General features: G+C 41.0%; 1 protein-coding gene across 1 annotated transcript in view; it reads left to right on the top strand.

The window, feature by feature from the left end:
• Positions 1–18,051, top strand: part of lrrc1 (leucine rich repeat containing 1) — a 40,025-nt gene that overhangs the window by 6,906 nt on the left and 15,068 nt on the right. The window contains exons 2-10 of the mRNA XM_029685431.2: positions 3,461–3,578; positions 5,594–5,672; positions 7,092–7,181; positions 11,643–11,699; positions 13,988–14,051; positions 14,503–14,577; positions 14,836–14,980; positions 17,087–17,205; positions 17,763–17,846. Of these exons, the coding sequence (XP_029541291.1) occupies positions 3,461–3,578; positions 5,594–5,672; positions 7,092–7,181; positions 11,643–11,699; positions 13,988–14,051; positions 14,503–14,577; positions 14,836–14,980; positions 17,087–17,205; positions 17,763–17,846 (831 nt within the window). The remainder of the gene's footprint in view (positions 1–3,460; positions 3,579–5,593; positions 5,673–7,091; positions 7,182–11,642; positions 11,700–13,987; positions 14,052–14,502; positions 14,578–14,835; positions 14,981–17,086; positions 17,206–17,762; positions 17,847–18,051) is intronic.

Below are 18,051 nucleotides of genomic sequence, written 5' to 3'. Positions count from 1 at the left end.
GGGATTCTTCAATTAAGTATTTTGTCATTCAACAAGAGAAGAGTCGTTTTCATTCACATTTTTTCATTTGAGAAATACTGCACCAAACATCTTAGTCACACAATTTTGCAAAAACGTCATAATTTGGTCTGTTTGAGATACCGCAAGAAATCTAATTAATGACAGATATCTAAGATTAATTCTGACTATTTTGAGGAAGTGTATACTGGCTTTGGTGTCTCAATGTTCAAACAGTACTATTTGCTTGAAAAACGATAAAATGCACAAGGTCTTTTAAGAGTATGCGAGGACACTCGTTCTGTTTCGGCTATACTTCAGCTAGCCGCCGGCTAAACTTAAACATGCTGACACCTTTAGTCCTCATAGACCACACCGTAATGTCTTCATCTAGGGCAGAGATTATCAACTCAATTTAGCTGCTGGACATTTGTTAAATTGTATAAAACATTTTTTTGGAGTGGATGGTAGACTGCAAATTGACCAAAAGAAATCCAAACAGATATTTAACTTAAACATAATAATTTCAAACCTTGCTTACATTTATATATGATCACATATCTGTTTTATGCATGGGAACACTTTGGAACAGATTTCCAAAAGGAAAATCACTGAGCTGATTTGCAGGTGTTTTTAGTCTTCTGCCCCCCCCCCAAAAAACAATATATTTTTTTTTTGCTCAGAATTTGGGGTGCCGATAGTTGGGAACCCTGATATATGTGATAATTTCCCCTTGAAAACTATGAAAGATGTTGTAGAAAGTAACCACGTCAAATGGCTTGGAATGTTTGACAAACCCCTTTACCCCTAGCCATTCTGGTTTGTTTAACCTCTTGGGGCCCCTCATTTATATAGGCTAGACAGAGTCGGTACCGGTAGTTTGTTAGGTTAAGATAATGAATTTTGGCTTCTGTTTGAACAAGTCGTCCTTGAGCATCTGACTTTGAATGGTCTTAATCAGGCTTGTTCAGTTTAGTTTAGAGAACCTTTGAGCTAGGCCACAGGGAATATGCCTGGGTTAAACTAGGCTAATTGTAGGCTATTTTTTTTCAGTTTTCAAGCTAATACCTTTGGCTTTGGGTAATGTCCTGTGCAAGGTACAAGATGGACACTGAACTTAAATCTAAAGAACAGCTTAAATCATGAAATAGGCTATCTCAAACAGACCAAATTAACAGATCCCTCTAACCCTGCTATGCTGTTCAAGCTGAGGAGTTCAACTCTGTTGTCTACTAGATTTTTATTTAGTTGATATTTATCTATTTTTAAACAGGAGCCTTTCCTTTTGTAAAGACACTGGTATAGAGACAAATTGAAAGTTTAGTTTGTGGGAGTCATTAGGATACACCTCAGTTGAATTTAGGATAAGTCAATATTTGGGTTAGAGTGGGGAACGGTATATTATTTTAGTTTTCATGGTGCCAATCAAATCATTCTAATTTTATTTGTTTTGTACATGTATATTTTGCAGATGTTATCGGAGGTGCAGTGAAATGCTGGTTCCTAACCCCAACAGTACAGTAATACCAAACGATACACAAATCCCCAAAATAAAGATATCAGGATGAGCAATATCTATCTGAAATATAAATATACACACAACAAAAATATAAACTCAACATATAAAGTGTTGGTCCCATGTTTCATGTGCTGAAATAAAAAAAAATGCACAAAAAGCTTATTTCTTTCATTTTATGCACAAATGTGTTTTCAGCCCTGTTCGTGAGCATTTCTCTTTTGCCAAAAATAATCCATCCACTTGACAGGTGTGGCATATCAAGAAGCAGATTGAACAGCATGATCATTCCACAGGTGCATCTTGTGCTGGGGACAATAAAAAGCCAGTTTTATCACACAACACAATGCCACGTCTCTAGTTTTGAGGGATGTCCAACTGGCCTCTCAACCATAGACCACATGTAACCACGCCAGCCATGGATCTCTGCATCCGGTTTCTTCACCTGTGGGATCGTCTGAGGGGGGATGAGTGTTGTGTATAAAGTCCTTTCGTGGGGAAAAACTCCCCAGTGGGTGGGCCTGGCTCCCCAGTGGGTGGGCCTATGCCTGCCCCTGGCTGCACCCAGTTTGGCCCTATGAATTTATTTAAATTGACTGATTTCCTTAAATGAACTGTAACTCAGTAAAATATTTGAAATTGTTACATGTTGCGTTTTAATATTTTTGTTCATTGTTTGTGTTTTTTATGGACAATAATATGAATAGAAAATGGTATGTACAGCAGTACTTCTAGCCTATAGGATGAGTTGGGGGCGTGCCGTGGGGGGTGAATGAAAGCCTAACCTGCCGTTCCTGTTTCTGACATTGTACTCTGGAACGGCTGATTCAACTTGTTGTTGGGACATTAGAACAGACCAAGGCCTAGTCTATATTTATAATGAACAGAATAGAGGCTTGTATGCTCCTCTCTCTGTCTGGTCATAAGGTTGTTTCAGGTCACGACAAACATGAGATGAAACCTGTGTTAGTTGAATCTAGTGCTGTCTTGTCCGGGTGTGTCTGTCTGTGTCTCCGTCCCATGAATACCTGTTTTCAGTCCAGTTATGATTAGGCTAGGTTTGTTGTGGACATAGAAAAATGCGGTATTGTGAACAGGAAAATGTAGGTAGAATATGTCAAAGGTGGAAGCCTAGATTGAGTGTGCTCTTAAATGCTAATTGGAGTCCTGTTCACTGTCATCACTGATTGCCTTGGGTTTGCAATCAAAGTAGACTACTTGTCCTTAAAATAGGCCTACTTCATCTGAGATTTTTTTTTAATACCAGTAGCCTATTATTCATAATTCAATTAAAGTGGAGGGCTATATATATAATTCCCTCACGACTTCTGTGAAAAGACAATGAAGATTGTGATCTCGCTTTCAGTTATTAGTGGAGACCTATAGTGAGACTTGTGCAGGACATTGTTCCGATTAGAAGCGTTTCCAACCATCTTACATAGTGTTCTTGAAATTGTCTGTTTTTGAAAAGGGTCTTTTTGGGGGTGTAATTTTTATATCTATGAAACGGAGATGTTTAAATTGCATGTTGACTTGGAGTGCCTGGCAGTGTCAGGATAAGACACCATCCAAGTAGGTCATCATCCAGAAGAATGGATGATTACATCAGAGAACTGGGTACGAACTGAACAATATTTCCCAGGCCACTGACCACCACTCTTAGGCCTAATTGCTTTACTTTTTTGCTGGTTTTAAACTTATTTACTGAGTTGATTTGTAGACAAGTATGGTTAGCCTACAACCTGTTTTTAAGACTCACTCAACATTTTAATTCGGTTCAATCTGGAAAATGTTTTGTTTTATCAACGTACTACTGTTGCATCACATTTTCAGGATGGGACAAACTAATGATCACCATGTTGTATCGTGTTTGTTCACACTGAATGTTTCCTATGTCCATGTCGACTGTAGGCCTACTGCTAATCTGATGTGTGTTGTCTTTTTCAGCCATTTTTTCAGCTGGTAAAGCTACGAAAGCTGGGCCTGAGTGACAACGAGATCCAGAGGCTTCCTCCAGAGATAGCCAACTTCATGCAGCTGGTAGAACTTGATGTCTCTCGTAATGGTGAGAAGAGAACCACTGCTCTAAACTAGGGGTGTGACGTTTAAACTAAATTGGGATCGTTAACATAAAAAATAATATTAAAAAATAAAGTGTTTTTAACTTTGTATAAAAAAAAATGTAAATCACAGTGCAGTTATCAAAATTACCACTAACAAACAGGTTAAATAAAAGTAATTGAAACTAAAATATGTGTATTTTTGGGCGACCCAACTAAATTGACGTAGAAATATGAGTTATGAATCTGTTATTCTCATTGAAAGCAAGTCTAAGAAGTAGTAGATGTTCTATGTGCACTACTTCTATTCTTCCAGTCTTAAGTTTTGTTTTTGCGTCTTTTGCTTTCGGTTTTGTACACCAGATAGAAAGAGCTGAAAATACAATATTTTGGGGTATTCAAAATATTTCAGTGGTTTAGATGGTACATTGATTGTTTTGTAACAAACTGAAATTTAGAGAACTGTTTGAATTTTAGGAAATGGCTGCTCGATTTCTGCATTATTGCACCTTTAAATAAACACCTAATGCAACAATGCTGTAACGTTAGTAGGAGGAGATATGCATCTGTCAAATTATTTGCCATGAATATAAAGAGCTCCGCACGTCATCCTCGTTAACAGTTGAAAAAATGTTAGCGAGTGAGACCGGAAAACGACAGTAGCAAAGTCCTATATGGCAATACTTTGAGACGTTAAATGAGAAGGTTGTGAAATGCAAACTTTGCAAGTTGGAATTGAGCTACAGTGGGAGTACAGGTGCAATGCTGAATGGGTGGCACCGTGAAACCCAACCCGTTGCTGGCAGCAGTGGGATAAGGGACGGAGTCAGAATTGCAGTGCTGATTGCAGTTGATATGCAGCCATTTGTCTATGGTAGAGGACTTCGGCTTCAATGTTTCCCTAATGGCATGTCTAGAACCAGATTACAAGATGTAATGCTGAAAAACCGTGACGGCCCAGATGGATAAATTATACAATGATTGCTCTGCAAATAGCCCTACAAAGCTCTTAAACACCATACGTGGCAGAACAGATTGTTGGACGTCTATGAACACGCTGTCATACATCGCTGCAACGAACCAAAAGGGTAGCGGTGTGGTTAAGGTTACGTTTAAAACCACATTTTAAGAAGAGAAATTGAAGAAATAGTGGCGACCGTCTGGTAGCCAGCCAGGTCTGTGGTTGATTGAACTGCATTGCCACCTGGCGGTCACAAGCAGGACCATATCTGAATTGTGAATTCATGTAATTTGAAGATTTGTATTTCCTATTGTTTAAACAATAAATGGTAGTTTAAATGTTTTTTTTTACACTTGTCACATTCCTACTATAAACACTTGGTTGGTGGGATTTTCAGCCCTACCAAACAGGCCTAAACTCTCATTGACTCAACCACTGGTGCTATGAATGAAGACATTTTAAACTGCCTGCTTATTTTGATAATGCTTCATTTATGACTAGGCTCTTTGTTAGAAAATGCAATAAATGCTGGACAAGCAATAGAAGTAGCTCAAACCACCATTCAGTGCTATCAATCCCCTTCACTGTACAGACCCAACATATTTTCAGAGCCACATTGGTATGGTTTCTCCCATAACTTCTGGACTTAACATTTCTCAAAGAGAGCTGCCATCGCAGAGCTTCCCAGTAGGACAAAATCCAGAATGCTAATTATGTTGATTTATAGAAGTTCAAATGGCAGTTTCACATGCAGCTCTATGTTTGGCGCCACAACCATACTCATTTTGTGGTGATTCTAAATAGACCTTTCTCCTTTATGGATATTTATTAACGTTGTTTCTGGATCACTAGCTTTAAGTGGAATGCCTCATTGGATGGACGTTCTGAACTATGTTGTAATCTTGACTGAGGCACGTTATAGTTTGGCCAAGAAATCTTAGGCCTGGCTAACAAAACCGGTCTTCATTTTATGCCAGGGTTTAGTGTGTTGTTTCCCAATACCATTTACAGGGTGTTGATCAAGATGTTTCTAACATGAAGTTCTTTCCTCCCTCATAGACATCATAGAAATTCCAGAGACCATTTCTTATTGTAAAGCTCTCCAAGTAGCAGACTTTAGTGGAAACCCATTAACAAGGTAACTGAACTTTGAATTCATGTCTCCATAAATGTTTAGCTAATGGGAAGGATAACAAGCCGGACAGTACAGCGGTGTAGTAGCACTATAGTAGGCTGTATGTAGGAACTGCATGACAACGTCAACAAGGTAACAATCGTTTGAACACTTAGCAGACCGTTGTAAATAAGAACTATACTGGAAGGAAAATGGACAAACTTTTTTTATGTAGGTACGTCTTCAGACAGCATTCATTTGTTGCTTTAACTAGCCTATCTGACGGCATTGAACTAAAATATTGTTCAATTAGCATGAACTAGTCATTTAAGTTAATGAATATAATTGTATGGGATATATTCCCCCCCAGTTTTCCTGTCAGCTGTCTCATGCAGAGGAGGCTGGTGGGAAGAGCTATAGGAGGACAGGCTCGTTGTAGTCCCCCTATAACACCTCCCACCAGCGTCCTCTGGTCTCATGGTGAGGTCTGTTTAATTTGCACCCCCAATGGAGGCAAAGCCACAATGCCATATGGTTCAGTTTGGGACTGGCCATGCACTGGGCTGTGTGATTAGCTACACATTGGTAATGTACATATGGCCTAGATCAGGGGTATTCAACTATTACCCTACGAGATCCGGAGCCTGCTAGTTTTCTGTTCTACCTGATAAATCACCTACCTACCTAAATCAGTCCCTGATCAGAGGATAACAATGGGGGAAAATGCAGTGGAACTGGCTTCGAGGTTCAGAGTTGAGTTTGAAGGGCCTAGATGTTCTTGTTAGAAAGCTTTACTCAGTTCCCGAGGAAGATAATATATAGCTGGCACTCTGTGACTGACCTGCAGATGATACAACATGTTTAAGCGTTGTGATTTGGAATGAAATGTGGCCAGGCATTACAACCCACAAATAAAACTTTCACTCTCCCACACTGACAGTAGCATTGTGTGTCGGAGATTGTCTCTGGGTCACCATTGTAAATATGAGTGGGCGGCAGGTAGCTAGGTAGTTAAGAGCTTTTGGCCAGTAATTGAAAAGTTGCTGCTTTGAATCCCTGAGCCGACTAAGTGTAAAGTCTGTCAATGTGCCCTTGAGCAAGGCACTTAACCCTAATTGCTCCTGTAAGTCACTGTGGATAAATGACTAAAATGTAGAAAATGTATATCTCTGGGTGACAACTTTTTAGATAGGTGTGAATCAGGTCATGAAGGCTTAAAACCATAATATATCAAATGGAAAGAAAAAGTTAGTTCCTGTTGATCAGACACTTTCCTGTCAGAGAGGAAAGTAGTTGGCCTATGTCAGCTTTATAGTATATTTTCTGGATGTTTCCTTATTGCCTATTAATACAGTCAGATCCATAGATTTTCAAGAATCTGCATCCATTTATTATCATCTCGCAAGAATCTGATTTATATTTGAATGCCTCTTGTTTTTCCAGATTGCCTGAGAGTTTTCCAGAGCTCCGGAATTTAACTTGCCTTTCCATCAATGACATTTCGTTGCAGATTCTTCCTGAAAACATTGGAAAGTAAGTACCTCATCCTTTTAGTCTAAAAAAACAACAACATTTAATTCATAGTCCTTTTCATACAGAATCATCTTTTTTATATTAATAATATTTAAAATAATGTTTTGGTCATTTTTATGAGGATTCAGTATATAATTTCACAAAGGGACAAGAATGGTGTTATTGGATTTATGGCAGATAAAACTCACCCTGTAAATGTATCAGCAGATTCTGCTTCTTTCCTGTCCTCTATCCCCAGCGGCCCCGTTAATTTCCTGTGTCATTTTCTCCAGCGTGCCATGTTCCTTGATGTTTCACTTGCAGACGAATGCCAGCGCTCTCTCCCTTCAGATAAAGGCTTAATATAGCATGGAGCAACTAGTGTAAAACTAAACAAAGCTCTGTTTTGATTTGACATATTGCTGTAAATTGGGGATTACTGTATGTAGCATAGCCTTACATGATTAATACACAGATGGTATTTTGCAGAATGATTCAGTCTTGGTTTTCTGGCTCTGTGATTAGTAGGTCTAGATTATAGACTTTAAGTAATGTTACACTCATTGCGCTCAGCTCGATTAAGTCCTATTAAATCTGTTGTCATCTGCGTTACCATGGTGACCTAGTAAGCGCTCCGTGACAGTTAATGTTAAGACGGACCTACTTGTGAATAAATGGAGAGCATTAGCCCAGATATTGATTGTTCACCCATTCACTCACTCATCTAGCTGTGGAGGACTGAAATTACATCACCACATGAGGTTGTACTCAAAAGGTGTAGGCTTTATGGATTTATAGAAAAAACACTTGTCTACACCGCTGTTGATCTCTCGGACAGGCTCATGCAACATAAATGGTATCGTACTGTCTGTCAACAGATTGTAGGATGTGACAACTGAGAACCTTCGTTCAGATTTTTCATCACTGATCATTTAAACAAATCACAATTTCACATCTTTTGAATTTCCAAAGGGGATATTTGTCCCATTGACTAACTTCAGAGAGAGGGGGCTGACGCTCTGCTTCCTCTCCTCGTCTTTTCAACACATCTGCCCCCAGAACTTAATCGAGCATCTGATGCAATTACACAAGATTTTAGTACCATGTTTCTAAAATGACGATTATGAATGTGGCCAGCTAACCTCTCACCGAGACACCACTGGAGTAGCTACTTTTGGATAACCCACGCTGGAAATCATCCAGCATTGATATACCATATCAGTGTTGCATTTGAGCCATTGATCTATGCTCTTACTTTCCCAGTAGATTTGACAGATTTCTCTATTGGCTTTCCACTGGATCCGACCCTCATGCAGAGTGGTTTAGAGGGCTCAGGGATAACAGATCAGTTTTCAGAGCTATTTCGTCTACCTCCCGATGGCATAGGATTCTACCTCCGCCAAAGGCATGTGTACCATACAGATGTTAGATCTTAATTTGATTACTCTTTTGTTGCTGAGAATTTTCCTGCATCGCATGTTGTCTAATTTTGACCAGATAATAGCCTAACCACTGATCAAGCAACATTATTGATTAACGTTGTTGCTGCAGGATTATTTTGCCACGACAGTAGGGGTCAAATTAAGATCCTGTATCTATCAGACTTATATAACTCAATGAGTCAGTGCCTGTCAGGATCTGCCCTCACAACTAGGGGAGTTAATGACTGAGAACTAGAACACGATTAAAAACAAGTTAGTGTGGCTCAACACCGCATGCAGCTCCCCGTCACAGGGGTGAATGGCACTGACACCTTATCAACTCAACATGGTATTAGTCAGCTGGCTGGCTCTGTGGCAACTTAATGTACAGCCTAGTGAATGTTAAGTTGCACCTCTTGCAGCATGTTGTGAGTGGTTTGGTTGGCTCTCCTGGGTCATCTGAAATGCTAGGGCTAAAACGGCAAGCATCAGAGCTAGAAGAGATTTCTCTCTGTCCTTTTAATCTGGCCCAGTAACCTCCCGTTGTGACGGGGGGAATCTAGAAAGACCCAGTCGGGTTAGTCACTGCAGAGGGTTAGCCTGTCATTCAGGAGAGATTCCGCATAGATTAAGAAGAATTCTACTCTGTTTATCCTGTCGTTTGAGACTTCATGGCTCACATTTATTTGTTTTACTCCCATTTATTAATGTTATTCAGAGACCAGACTGTCAACTGTCCTGTTTCGATTAAAAGCTCCCGAGCCAGTAGACCATTCAAATTGTATTACTTGTTAAAGGATTTGCTGCCTCCCTCCCTCCAAAAACTACTTTAGGATTTTATTTCATTATACTGTCACTGGAAAAACAAAGTAAGAGTGAGACGGGGGTTGACCTGGGGGGGCTCTGAGGTACTGGAACGCATGAAAAGAAAATCCCATTTAAAATAAAGCATTGTATGCATATCACATTTGCATAGTGGAATAGAGCAGTACAGTAGAGGCGTTTGCATAGTGGAATAGAGCAGTACAGTAGAGGCGTTTGCATAGTGGAATAGAGCAGTACAGTAGAGGCGTTTGCATAGTGGAATAGAGCAGTACAGTAGAGGCGTTTGCATAGTGGAATAGAGCAGTACAGTAGAGGCGTTTGCGTTGCACACATGGGGAAATATCTTTGTAGCCTAAGGTCCAGAGAAGAATGTGACCTTTTTATAAATTCATTTCATGCAGTTCCAGGTCACTTTACATGACTGGAGTCTTTAGTATAATATTTTTAAATACAGCACAAATGACCGAAATGACCGGCTCTTTTGACACTGAGAATCTGAGCTCAATAAAAATGACATAATCTTGAATCCATAAATAGCCTAGGCGATGTGCTCATGCCACAAGCCTGTCTTGTCTTACTTTGTAAAACAATGCTGTTTGCTTAATAGGCCTATTTGGAAGTTAATAAAACATGTTGGTAGCCTACAGCAGACAGAACTAGTCTTCTCTTTTCAGCAGGAGCCATTTGCTTTTCAACCTGTGTTTTTCCACTATTGCAGTAGAAATATTGCGCAATGCCTGTTTTGGCTGGATGCTGTTCACTGACAGATTTACTGTGTATTTCAGACTGTAGGCTATGTCTTTTTGTTTGGGCTACACACAATCCACAGCTAGGCAATTAATAATAAAAAAAAATAGGCTATTGATCATCTGTGGCAAAATGGATATGCCTGCTCCTGGTGTAGTATTCTGAATTAGTTCATTTCTTTCTGAACAGACACCTGTAATTCTTACTTTCGCAAATGTATTTAAATTGTTCAGGGGTGCTGCAGCAGCCCCCTTCCCGCGGTTATGAGGAAATAAATGAAGCGCAACACTGGCGAGATGAGTTGCAGGCTCATGTCTAGCAGAGTGGAGAGAGATTATCGAAGGTGACTCTTATTCTAGTTCTATGAGAGATACAGGCATTATTCTCTCTCACTGCAGCTACAGCCACGGGTTGATCTCTAGGCTACAATGTTGCGCAAACCATAAAGCTGGGCTGCCCCAACCTGAATAAATTCTTAGAATATCAGGCAAGTGCTGAAAATCTACGCTTTGAAATGAACTCTGATCGCTTTTATTAGAATGTGCTTTTATTCGAGCGTTCCGGCAGGACCCAGCTCAAATGAAGCACTGATTTTATCATAACCTAATGGTAATTTAATTGTCTCGTTTCAAATGAAAGTAATAACAACCAACACTGAGAACATTACCTCTAAACACTCACCATTATGTAGAGAGTGTACATGGACACGCCAGTTTATCAAAAAGATAAAACATGTTTTTAGAGTGCCCTACTGTGTCATTGGTTTATTCATGTTCTATTCTTTAACTAGGTCTAAATGGACAGTCTTGACATGGACTTAAAGTACACTTTGTTTTAAATATATTTTTTTAGCTGTACTTTTGAATCCGGAAGTCATAACAAATGCTAAGACTTCAATCGTAGCGTTGTGTCAATCAAGTTAAGACCACACTTTATATAGATTGATTACTTTTTGTGCCATTTGATTCACAATAAGCCACGATTGATTTCTGGCTTTAATGTTCCAGTCCACAAGATTTAGAGATTCCTCTGCTTCATTTAACTGATGCAATTAGACCACTGACGATGTCCAAGCCATATCTCCAGAGACCTGCAGGAGTGAGTCGCATCACTTTACCACCCACTGTCAGCTGGAATCAAAAGTGCTGTAATTATTTGAATACCTTTCTTATAGGTCACGATCAGATGGAAGCAAATATGGCAAGAAATATTTAGTTACAGATTGTGCATACTTATTATTATTTTTCTACCTGCGCTCCATGGTTCCCTTTCATTGGGGATCAAAGATATTACCTCAGCCATTATTTTAGTTGGTATTCGTTCTCCTGAAAGACTTAATTCTTGGATTTCAGAGACTGTCGGAGATGGCTTCAAGTAATCTTCATAAAAAGGACAAATATAAGTGCTTTTTTTCCCCCTCTATGGTTTGTTATCGTACCAGATTATCACGAACAACAAATAGCCACTTCTCTTTTGTCTCTCTCCACAGCCTCTCCAACTTGGTGTCACTGGAACTCAGAGAGAACCTGCTAACGTATTTACCAGAGTAAGTACTTCCCTAGACCCAGTGCATTCAGAAAGTATTCAGACCCCTTCACTTTTTTGCCATTTTGTTACATTACAGCCTTATTGTAAAATGGTTTAAATTGTTAGTTTTTTCCCCCCTCAATCTACACACGACACCATAATGACATCCAAAAAACAGGTTTTTAGAAATGTTAGCAAAAAACAAAAGGCAGCGATTACAGCCTCAAGTTTTCTTGAGTATGACGCTACAAGCCTAGCACACCTGTTTTTGGAGAGTTTCTCCCATTATTCTCTGCAGATCCTCTCAAGTGCTGTCAGGTTGGATGGGGAGCATCGCTGCACAGCTATTTTCAGGTCTCTCCAGAGATGTTCGATCGGGTTCATGTCCGGGCTCTGGCTGGGCCACTCAAGGACATTCAGAGACTTATCCCGAAGCCACTCCTGCATTTGTCTTGGCTGTGTGCTTAGGGTCGATGTCCTGTTAGGTGAACCTTTGCCCCAGTCTGAGAACCTGTTCCAGAGTGCTCAGGACTTTATCAAGGATCTCTGTACTTTGCTCCGTTCATCTTTCCCTCGATCCTGACTAGTCTCCCAGTCCCTGCTGCTGGAAAAACATCCCCACAGCATGATGCTGCCACCACCATGATTCACCATAGCGATGGTGCCATGTTTCCTCCAGATGTGACGCTTGGCATTCAAGCCAAAGAGTTTAATCATGCTTTTATCAGACCAGAGAATGCTGTTTCTCATGGTCAGAGTCCTTTAGGTGCTTTTTGGCAAACTCCAAGTGTGCTGTCATGTGTCTGGCTTCTGTTTGGCCACAACCATAAAGCCTGATTGTTGGAGGGCTGCAGAGATGGCTGACCTTCTGGAAGGTTCTCTCTTGGTCACCTCCCTGACCAAGGCCCTTCTCCCCCGATTGCTCAGTTTGGCCAGGCGGCCAGCTGTAGGAAGAGTCTTGGTGGTTCCAAACTTCTTTGCTTTCAGAATGATGAAGGCCACTGTGTTCTTGGACCTTCAATGCTGCAGAATGTTCTTGGTACCCTTCCCCAGATCTGTGCCTTGAAATAATTGTGTCTCGGGGCTCTACGGACAGTTATTTCGACCTCATGGCTTGGTTTTTGCTTTGACCTTATAGGACCTTTGCAGGGACCTTATATAGACAGGTGTGTGCCTTTCCAATTCATGTCCAATCAATTGAATTTACCACAAGTGGACTCCAATCAAGTTGTAGAAACACCTCAAGGATGATCAATGGAAACAGGATGTACCTGAGCTCATTTTCGAGTCTCATAGCAAGGTGTCTGAATAGTTATGTAAATGAGGTATTTTTGTTTTTTTTATTTGCTGAAAATTCTAAAAACCTGTTCGCTTTGTCATTATTGGGTAGTCATTATGGGGTGTTGTGTGTAGATTAATGAGGGGGGGAAAAGTAATTTAATCCATTTTAGAATAAGGCTGTAATGTAACAAAATGTGGGAAAATTGAAGGGGTCTGAATACTTTCAGAATGCACTGGAAATACTTTGTTCCAGGGCAAATATTAATTGAAGGCACAAGACGACTAGGCCTACTTTTTTAGTCTGTCAGAGACTGAAATTCTTATTTTGCCCTGCTCCCAACCCCCCCAGACATCTGTGTTCCACAAACACTCTGAGAGTGGCACCCATTCCCCTGAAAAGGGATGTAATGAAGTTGGGTCTGTATGACTACATTACAAGCATGTAGCCAATTAGACTGTAAATGAAGCCGTATGCGTTTCACATGACAGACATTTATATAAAAGATTATATTTAGACTTTAGAGGTGACGTAGAGCGCAGTGTGCTCTTTGGCTGAAGACAGACAACTCTTCAATGTTCTACCTGGGTTCTCCCCCGGATTGTGAAACCAGGTGGTGTTGAGTACGGCCGGCAGTGCCCCCCTTTGGATTTACACATTTGAGCTTTTTTAAACACCTGTAACTTCCATTTCCTGCTATCTAGAGAAACAATGTACCTTCTCTGATGAGAAATAAAGTGAGAAAATATATATATATATATTTGTTGGGGGGGGCCACGCCTCGCTTACATTCTTTGGGGAGAACCCTGTCAATTTATGTTGGCACAAGTCTCTCGCTGACTATCTAACCGTCTCACTGCTTGGTCTATGGCCAATACATTTTCACTCGCACATGGTTAAAGTGAAACCGCAGTGAAACAGACCGAGAAGTAGCTCAAATGTACAGCCATCTGTGTGTGTGGTGAGTTTGGGCCTACACAGTATGTGATGTTTTAGGATATTTCCTACCCCTCTGGTGCATTCCACAGGTCACTATCGCTACTTCACAGACTTGAGGAACTTGATCTGGGGAACAATGAAATTTACAATTTGGTAAGTTGATCTGACTTGTTTGCACGTAACCTTGATCTCGTGGGGAGAACATTCACACTGAAGTAAACAATGTGCTAAACGTGTGTAGAATGGGCAGCACTCAAATCTCACTCAACACTTTTCTTGTTATGTGAAACATAATTGGGAGTACTGATAAAGATTCCTCCGTCTTGTCATTCTGAAGGGGTAGTGTGACAGGGCCATTTATTTTTGTAGTTTATAGTCTCACAACAATGTCAGGTTTAATGTTTATGCAAAGGTAACTCTGATATGGAGAGACACTTTCTGAGAGATGAACTGAAACCAGATCAGGCTAGGGAATGACAGTTTACACATGGTTGAAATTCTTCCAGTCTAGTTTACATTTGCCTCAGTCACCTGTGTATAATTATTTCCTCACTCTCACGCTCTCGCTATCTCCTCTGCCTCCAAAATCCTTCCTCCCACGCAGCCTGAAACAATAGGCTGTCTTGTCAGCTTGAAGAACTTGTGGCTGGACGGAAACCAGTTGGCTGAAATACCTGCAGTAAGATATTTTTAAGATGTTTGCACTAATATATATATATTTTTAATGTCTTAATATTACAGTTGAACGAACTTGTAGAATATGGTTTGATTTCCCAAAAGGTAAAAGGCTCCCACCCATTTTAAAACATTGGATGTGCTTAAACTAAATTAATATTGCGACTTGTGTTGATATAACAGTCACGAGATGCACCATTATTGTTAAGGGCTAACACGGACTGGGATATGCATTTATAATTGAAGTGTGTTCAACCCGTAGGAGATAGGCAGCATGAAAAGCCTCCTGTGTCTAGATGTATCGGAGAACAAACTGGAGCACCTTCCAGAAGAGATCGGCGGCCTGGTCTCCCTAACTGACCTGCTGGTGTCTCAGAACCTCATCGATGCTCTGCCAGAGGGCATAGGTCAGGACGCTGTTACTCTACACCACCATAGTGTCTTTGAGACGTGCGTGTGCTGCTTTGCATTTGTGAATGTTGATCCATGCTGATATTGATTGAGTCAAAACTGGGATCAACATCAGTGTAAACTGAGCATAAATGGGAAGGTAATCTGAACAGATTAAAATATATTGCGTAGTTTTATCAAAAAGGTTAACCACATGGAGTCCACATTTGGTAACAGACCTGACTTATCACAGGTGATGTGGCCCTAGGGTACAATAGAATGGAACATGTAATAATTAAATCCATTTAGCATTATTTGATTTAAAATACAAATATTTATAAAAAAAATCCCAATAAGAAGACTGAGATACAAACATTGACCTCTCTGGTCGTGTTGCATGGAATCACAAAATGTTATGTTTTATTAGACTGTGATACACTGCTCAAAAAAATAAAGGGAACACTTAAACAAGACAATGTAACTCCAAGTCAATCACACTTCTGTGAAATCAAACTGTCCACTTAGGAAGCAACACTGATTGACAATACATTTCACATGCTGTTGTGCAAATGGAATAGACAACAGGTGGAATTTATAGGCAATTAGCAAGAGGAGTCGTTCTGCAGGTGGTGACCAAAGACCACTTCTCAGTTCCTATGCTTCCTGGCTGATGTTTTGGTCACTTTTGAATGCTGGCGGTGCTTTCACTCTAGTGGTAGCATGAGACTGAGTCTACAACCCACACAAGTGGCTCAGGTAGTGCAGCTCATCCAGGATGGCACATCAATGCGAGCTGTGGCAAGAAGGTTTGCTGTGTTTTTCAGCGTAGTGTCCAGAGCATGGAGGCGCTACCAGGAGACAGGCCAGTACATCAGGAGAGGTGGAGGCCGTAGGAGGGCAACAACCCAGCAGCAGGACCGCTACCTCCGCCTTTGTGCAAGGAGGAACAGGAGGAACACTGCCAGGGCCCTGCAAAATGACCTCCAGCAGGCCACAAATGTGCATGTGTCTGCTCAAACGGTCAGACACAGACTCCATGAGGGTGGTATGAGGGCCTGACGTCCACAGGTGGGGGTTGTGCTTACAGCCCAACACCGTGCTGGATGTTTGGCATTTGCCAGAGAACACCAAGATTGGCAAATTCGCCACTGGCACCCTGTGCTCTTCACAGATGAAAGCAGGTTCACACTGAGCACGTGACAGACGTGACAGAGTCTGGAGACGCCGTGGAGAACGTTCTGCTGCCTGCAACATCCTCCAGCATGACCGGTTTGGCGGTGGGTCAGTCATGGTGTGGGGTGGCATTTCTTTGGGGGGCCGCACAGCCCTCCATGTGCTCGCCAGAGGTAGCCTGACTGCCATTAGGTACCGAGATGAGATCCTCAGACCCCTTGTGAGACCATATGCTGGTGCGGTTGGCCCTGGGTTCCTCCTAATGCAAGACAATGCTAGACCTCATGTGGCTGGAGTGTGTCAGCAGTTCCTGCAAGAGGAAGGCATTGATGCTATGGACTGGCCCGTCCGTTCCCCAGCCCTGAATCCAATTGAGCACATCTGGGACATCATGTCTCGCTCCATCCACCAATGCCACGTTGCACCACAGACTGTCCAGGAATTGGCCGATGCTTTAGGCCAGGTCTGGGAGGAGATCCCTCAGGAGACCATCCGCCACCTCATCAGGAGCATGCCCAGGCATTGTAGGGAGGTCATACAGAAACGTGGAGGCCACACACACTACTGAGCCTCATTTTGACTTGTTTTAAGGACATTACATCAGTTGGATCAGCCTGTAGTGTGGTTTTCCACTTTAATTTTGAGTGTGACTCCAAATCAGACCTCCATGGGTTGATAGATTTGATTTCCATTGATAATTTTTGTATGATTTTGTTGTCAGCACATTCAACTATGTAAAGAAAAAAGTATTTAATAAATATATTTCATTCAGATCTAGGATGTGTTATTTTAGTGTTCCCTTTATTTTTTGGAGCAGTGTATATTGTTTTGTTAGCCATAGGTATTGGTGCCAATTAACATGTTTCGTGAATTATAATGATTCCCATGCTATCCTGACTACCCTCATGTATATGTCTGCATCACAGTAAGTAAGGCTTTTTGTTTTGCAGGAAAACTAAGGCGACTGTCTATATTGAAAGCAGACCAGAATCGTCTTGCCCAGCTGCCAGAGAGCATTGGCAACTGTGAGAGTCTCACTGAACTGATGCTCACAGAGAATCAGTTACAGGTGTGTTTTTGATAGCACTGTAGTTCCTCATATATACATACTGTTGTGAGGGCAGGTTTGACCCAATTAAGTAATGACCCAATTACTTTTCTGTTATGTAATCGAAAGCAAAAGACAACGGTTTCATCCAACGTCAAGCAGTTTAATTTATGTGCTAACAAGGTCAGAACATTGTTCTCTTTAGCTACTGTTGATTTCTACAGTAGTAATTACCCACCTATGATGGCTGTGCTCTTCTGTCCTTGGAAAGACCTTAGAATCTACAGTACAGCATGACACAATTTCGTTTTCCTTCTGAAGGGATGCATCTCCTATAATCTTGTAACCTTTGACCTTCATCATGCCCTTAGTCTTCACTTCCTAAGAGGCTAAAAACATCTAAGTGTGCGCCAGGGACTTATCCTCACTTTGGCACCAACAATTAGATTTGTTTATTTCATCCTGACAGGAGGACTGTGTAAGTAATCCCCATGCTGGGCCACATGCCAGTCAAGTGTCACTGCCATTACTGTATGTGCAAAATGTAGTTATTTCTTACTGGTTGTTTCCCTCTTTAGAGTGTGCCAAGAAGTATTGGAAAACTAAAGAGACTCTCCAACTTCAACTGTGACAGAAACCGATTAGCATCATTACCAAAAGAGGTATGCTATGGTCTTTCCACATGTAGTAGTTTGAAGCAAATAAGCATTGTGAGACTTGTTGAGACTTGTTGTTTCAAAGGGCACCACAGTTCATAGTCTACTATATTATGGGCTTAGATATCTTTATCTTGTAAATGCTTTATGTTACGAGGACATGACTCCTCTTCCTTTGTTTCTTTCTGTGATAAAATAAGGGCTTGTTTAA

This window comes from Oncorhynchus nerka, linkage group LG16 (genome assembly GCF_034236695.1).
Source record: "Oncorhynchus nerka isolate Pitt River linkage group LG16, Oner_Uvic_2.0, whole genome shotgun sequence".
NCBI lineage: Eukaryota > Metazoa > Chordata > Actinopteri > Salmoniformes > Salmonidae > Oncorhynchus > Oncorhynchus nerka.
This window is presented reverse-complemented; position numbering and strand designations above follow the sequence as displayed.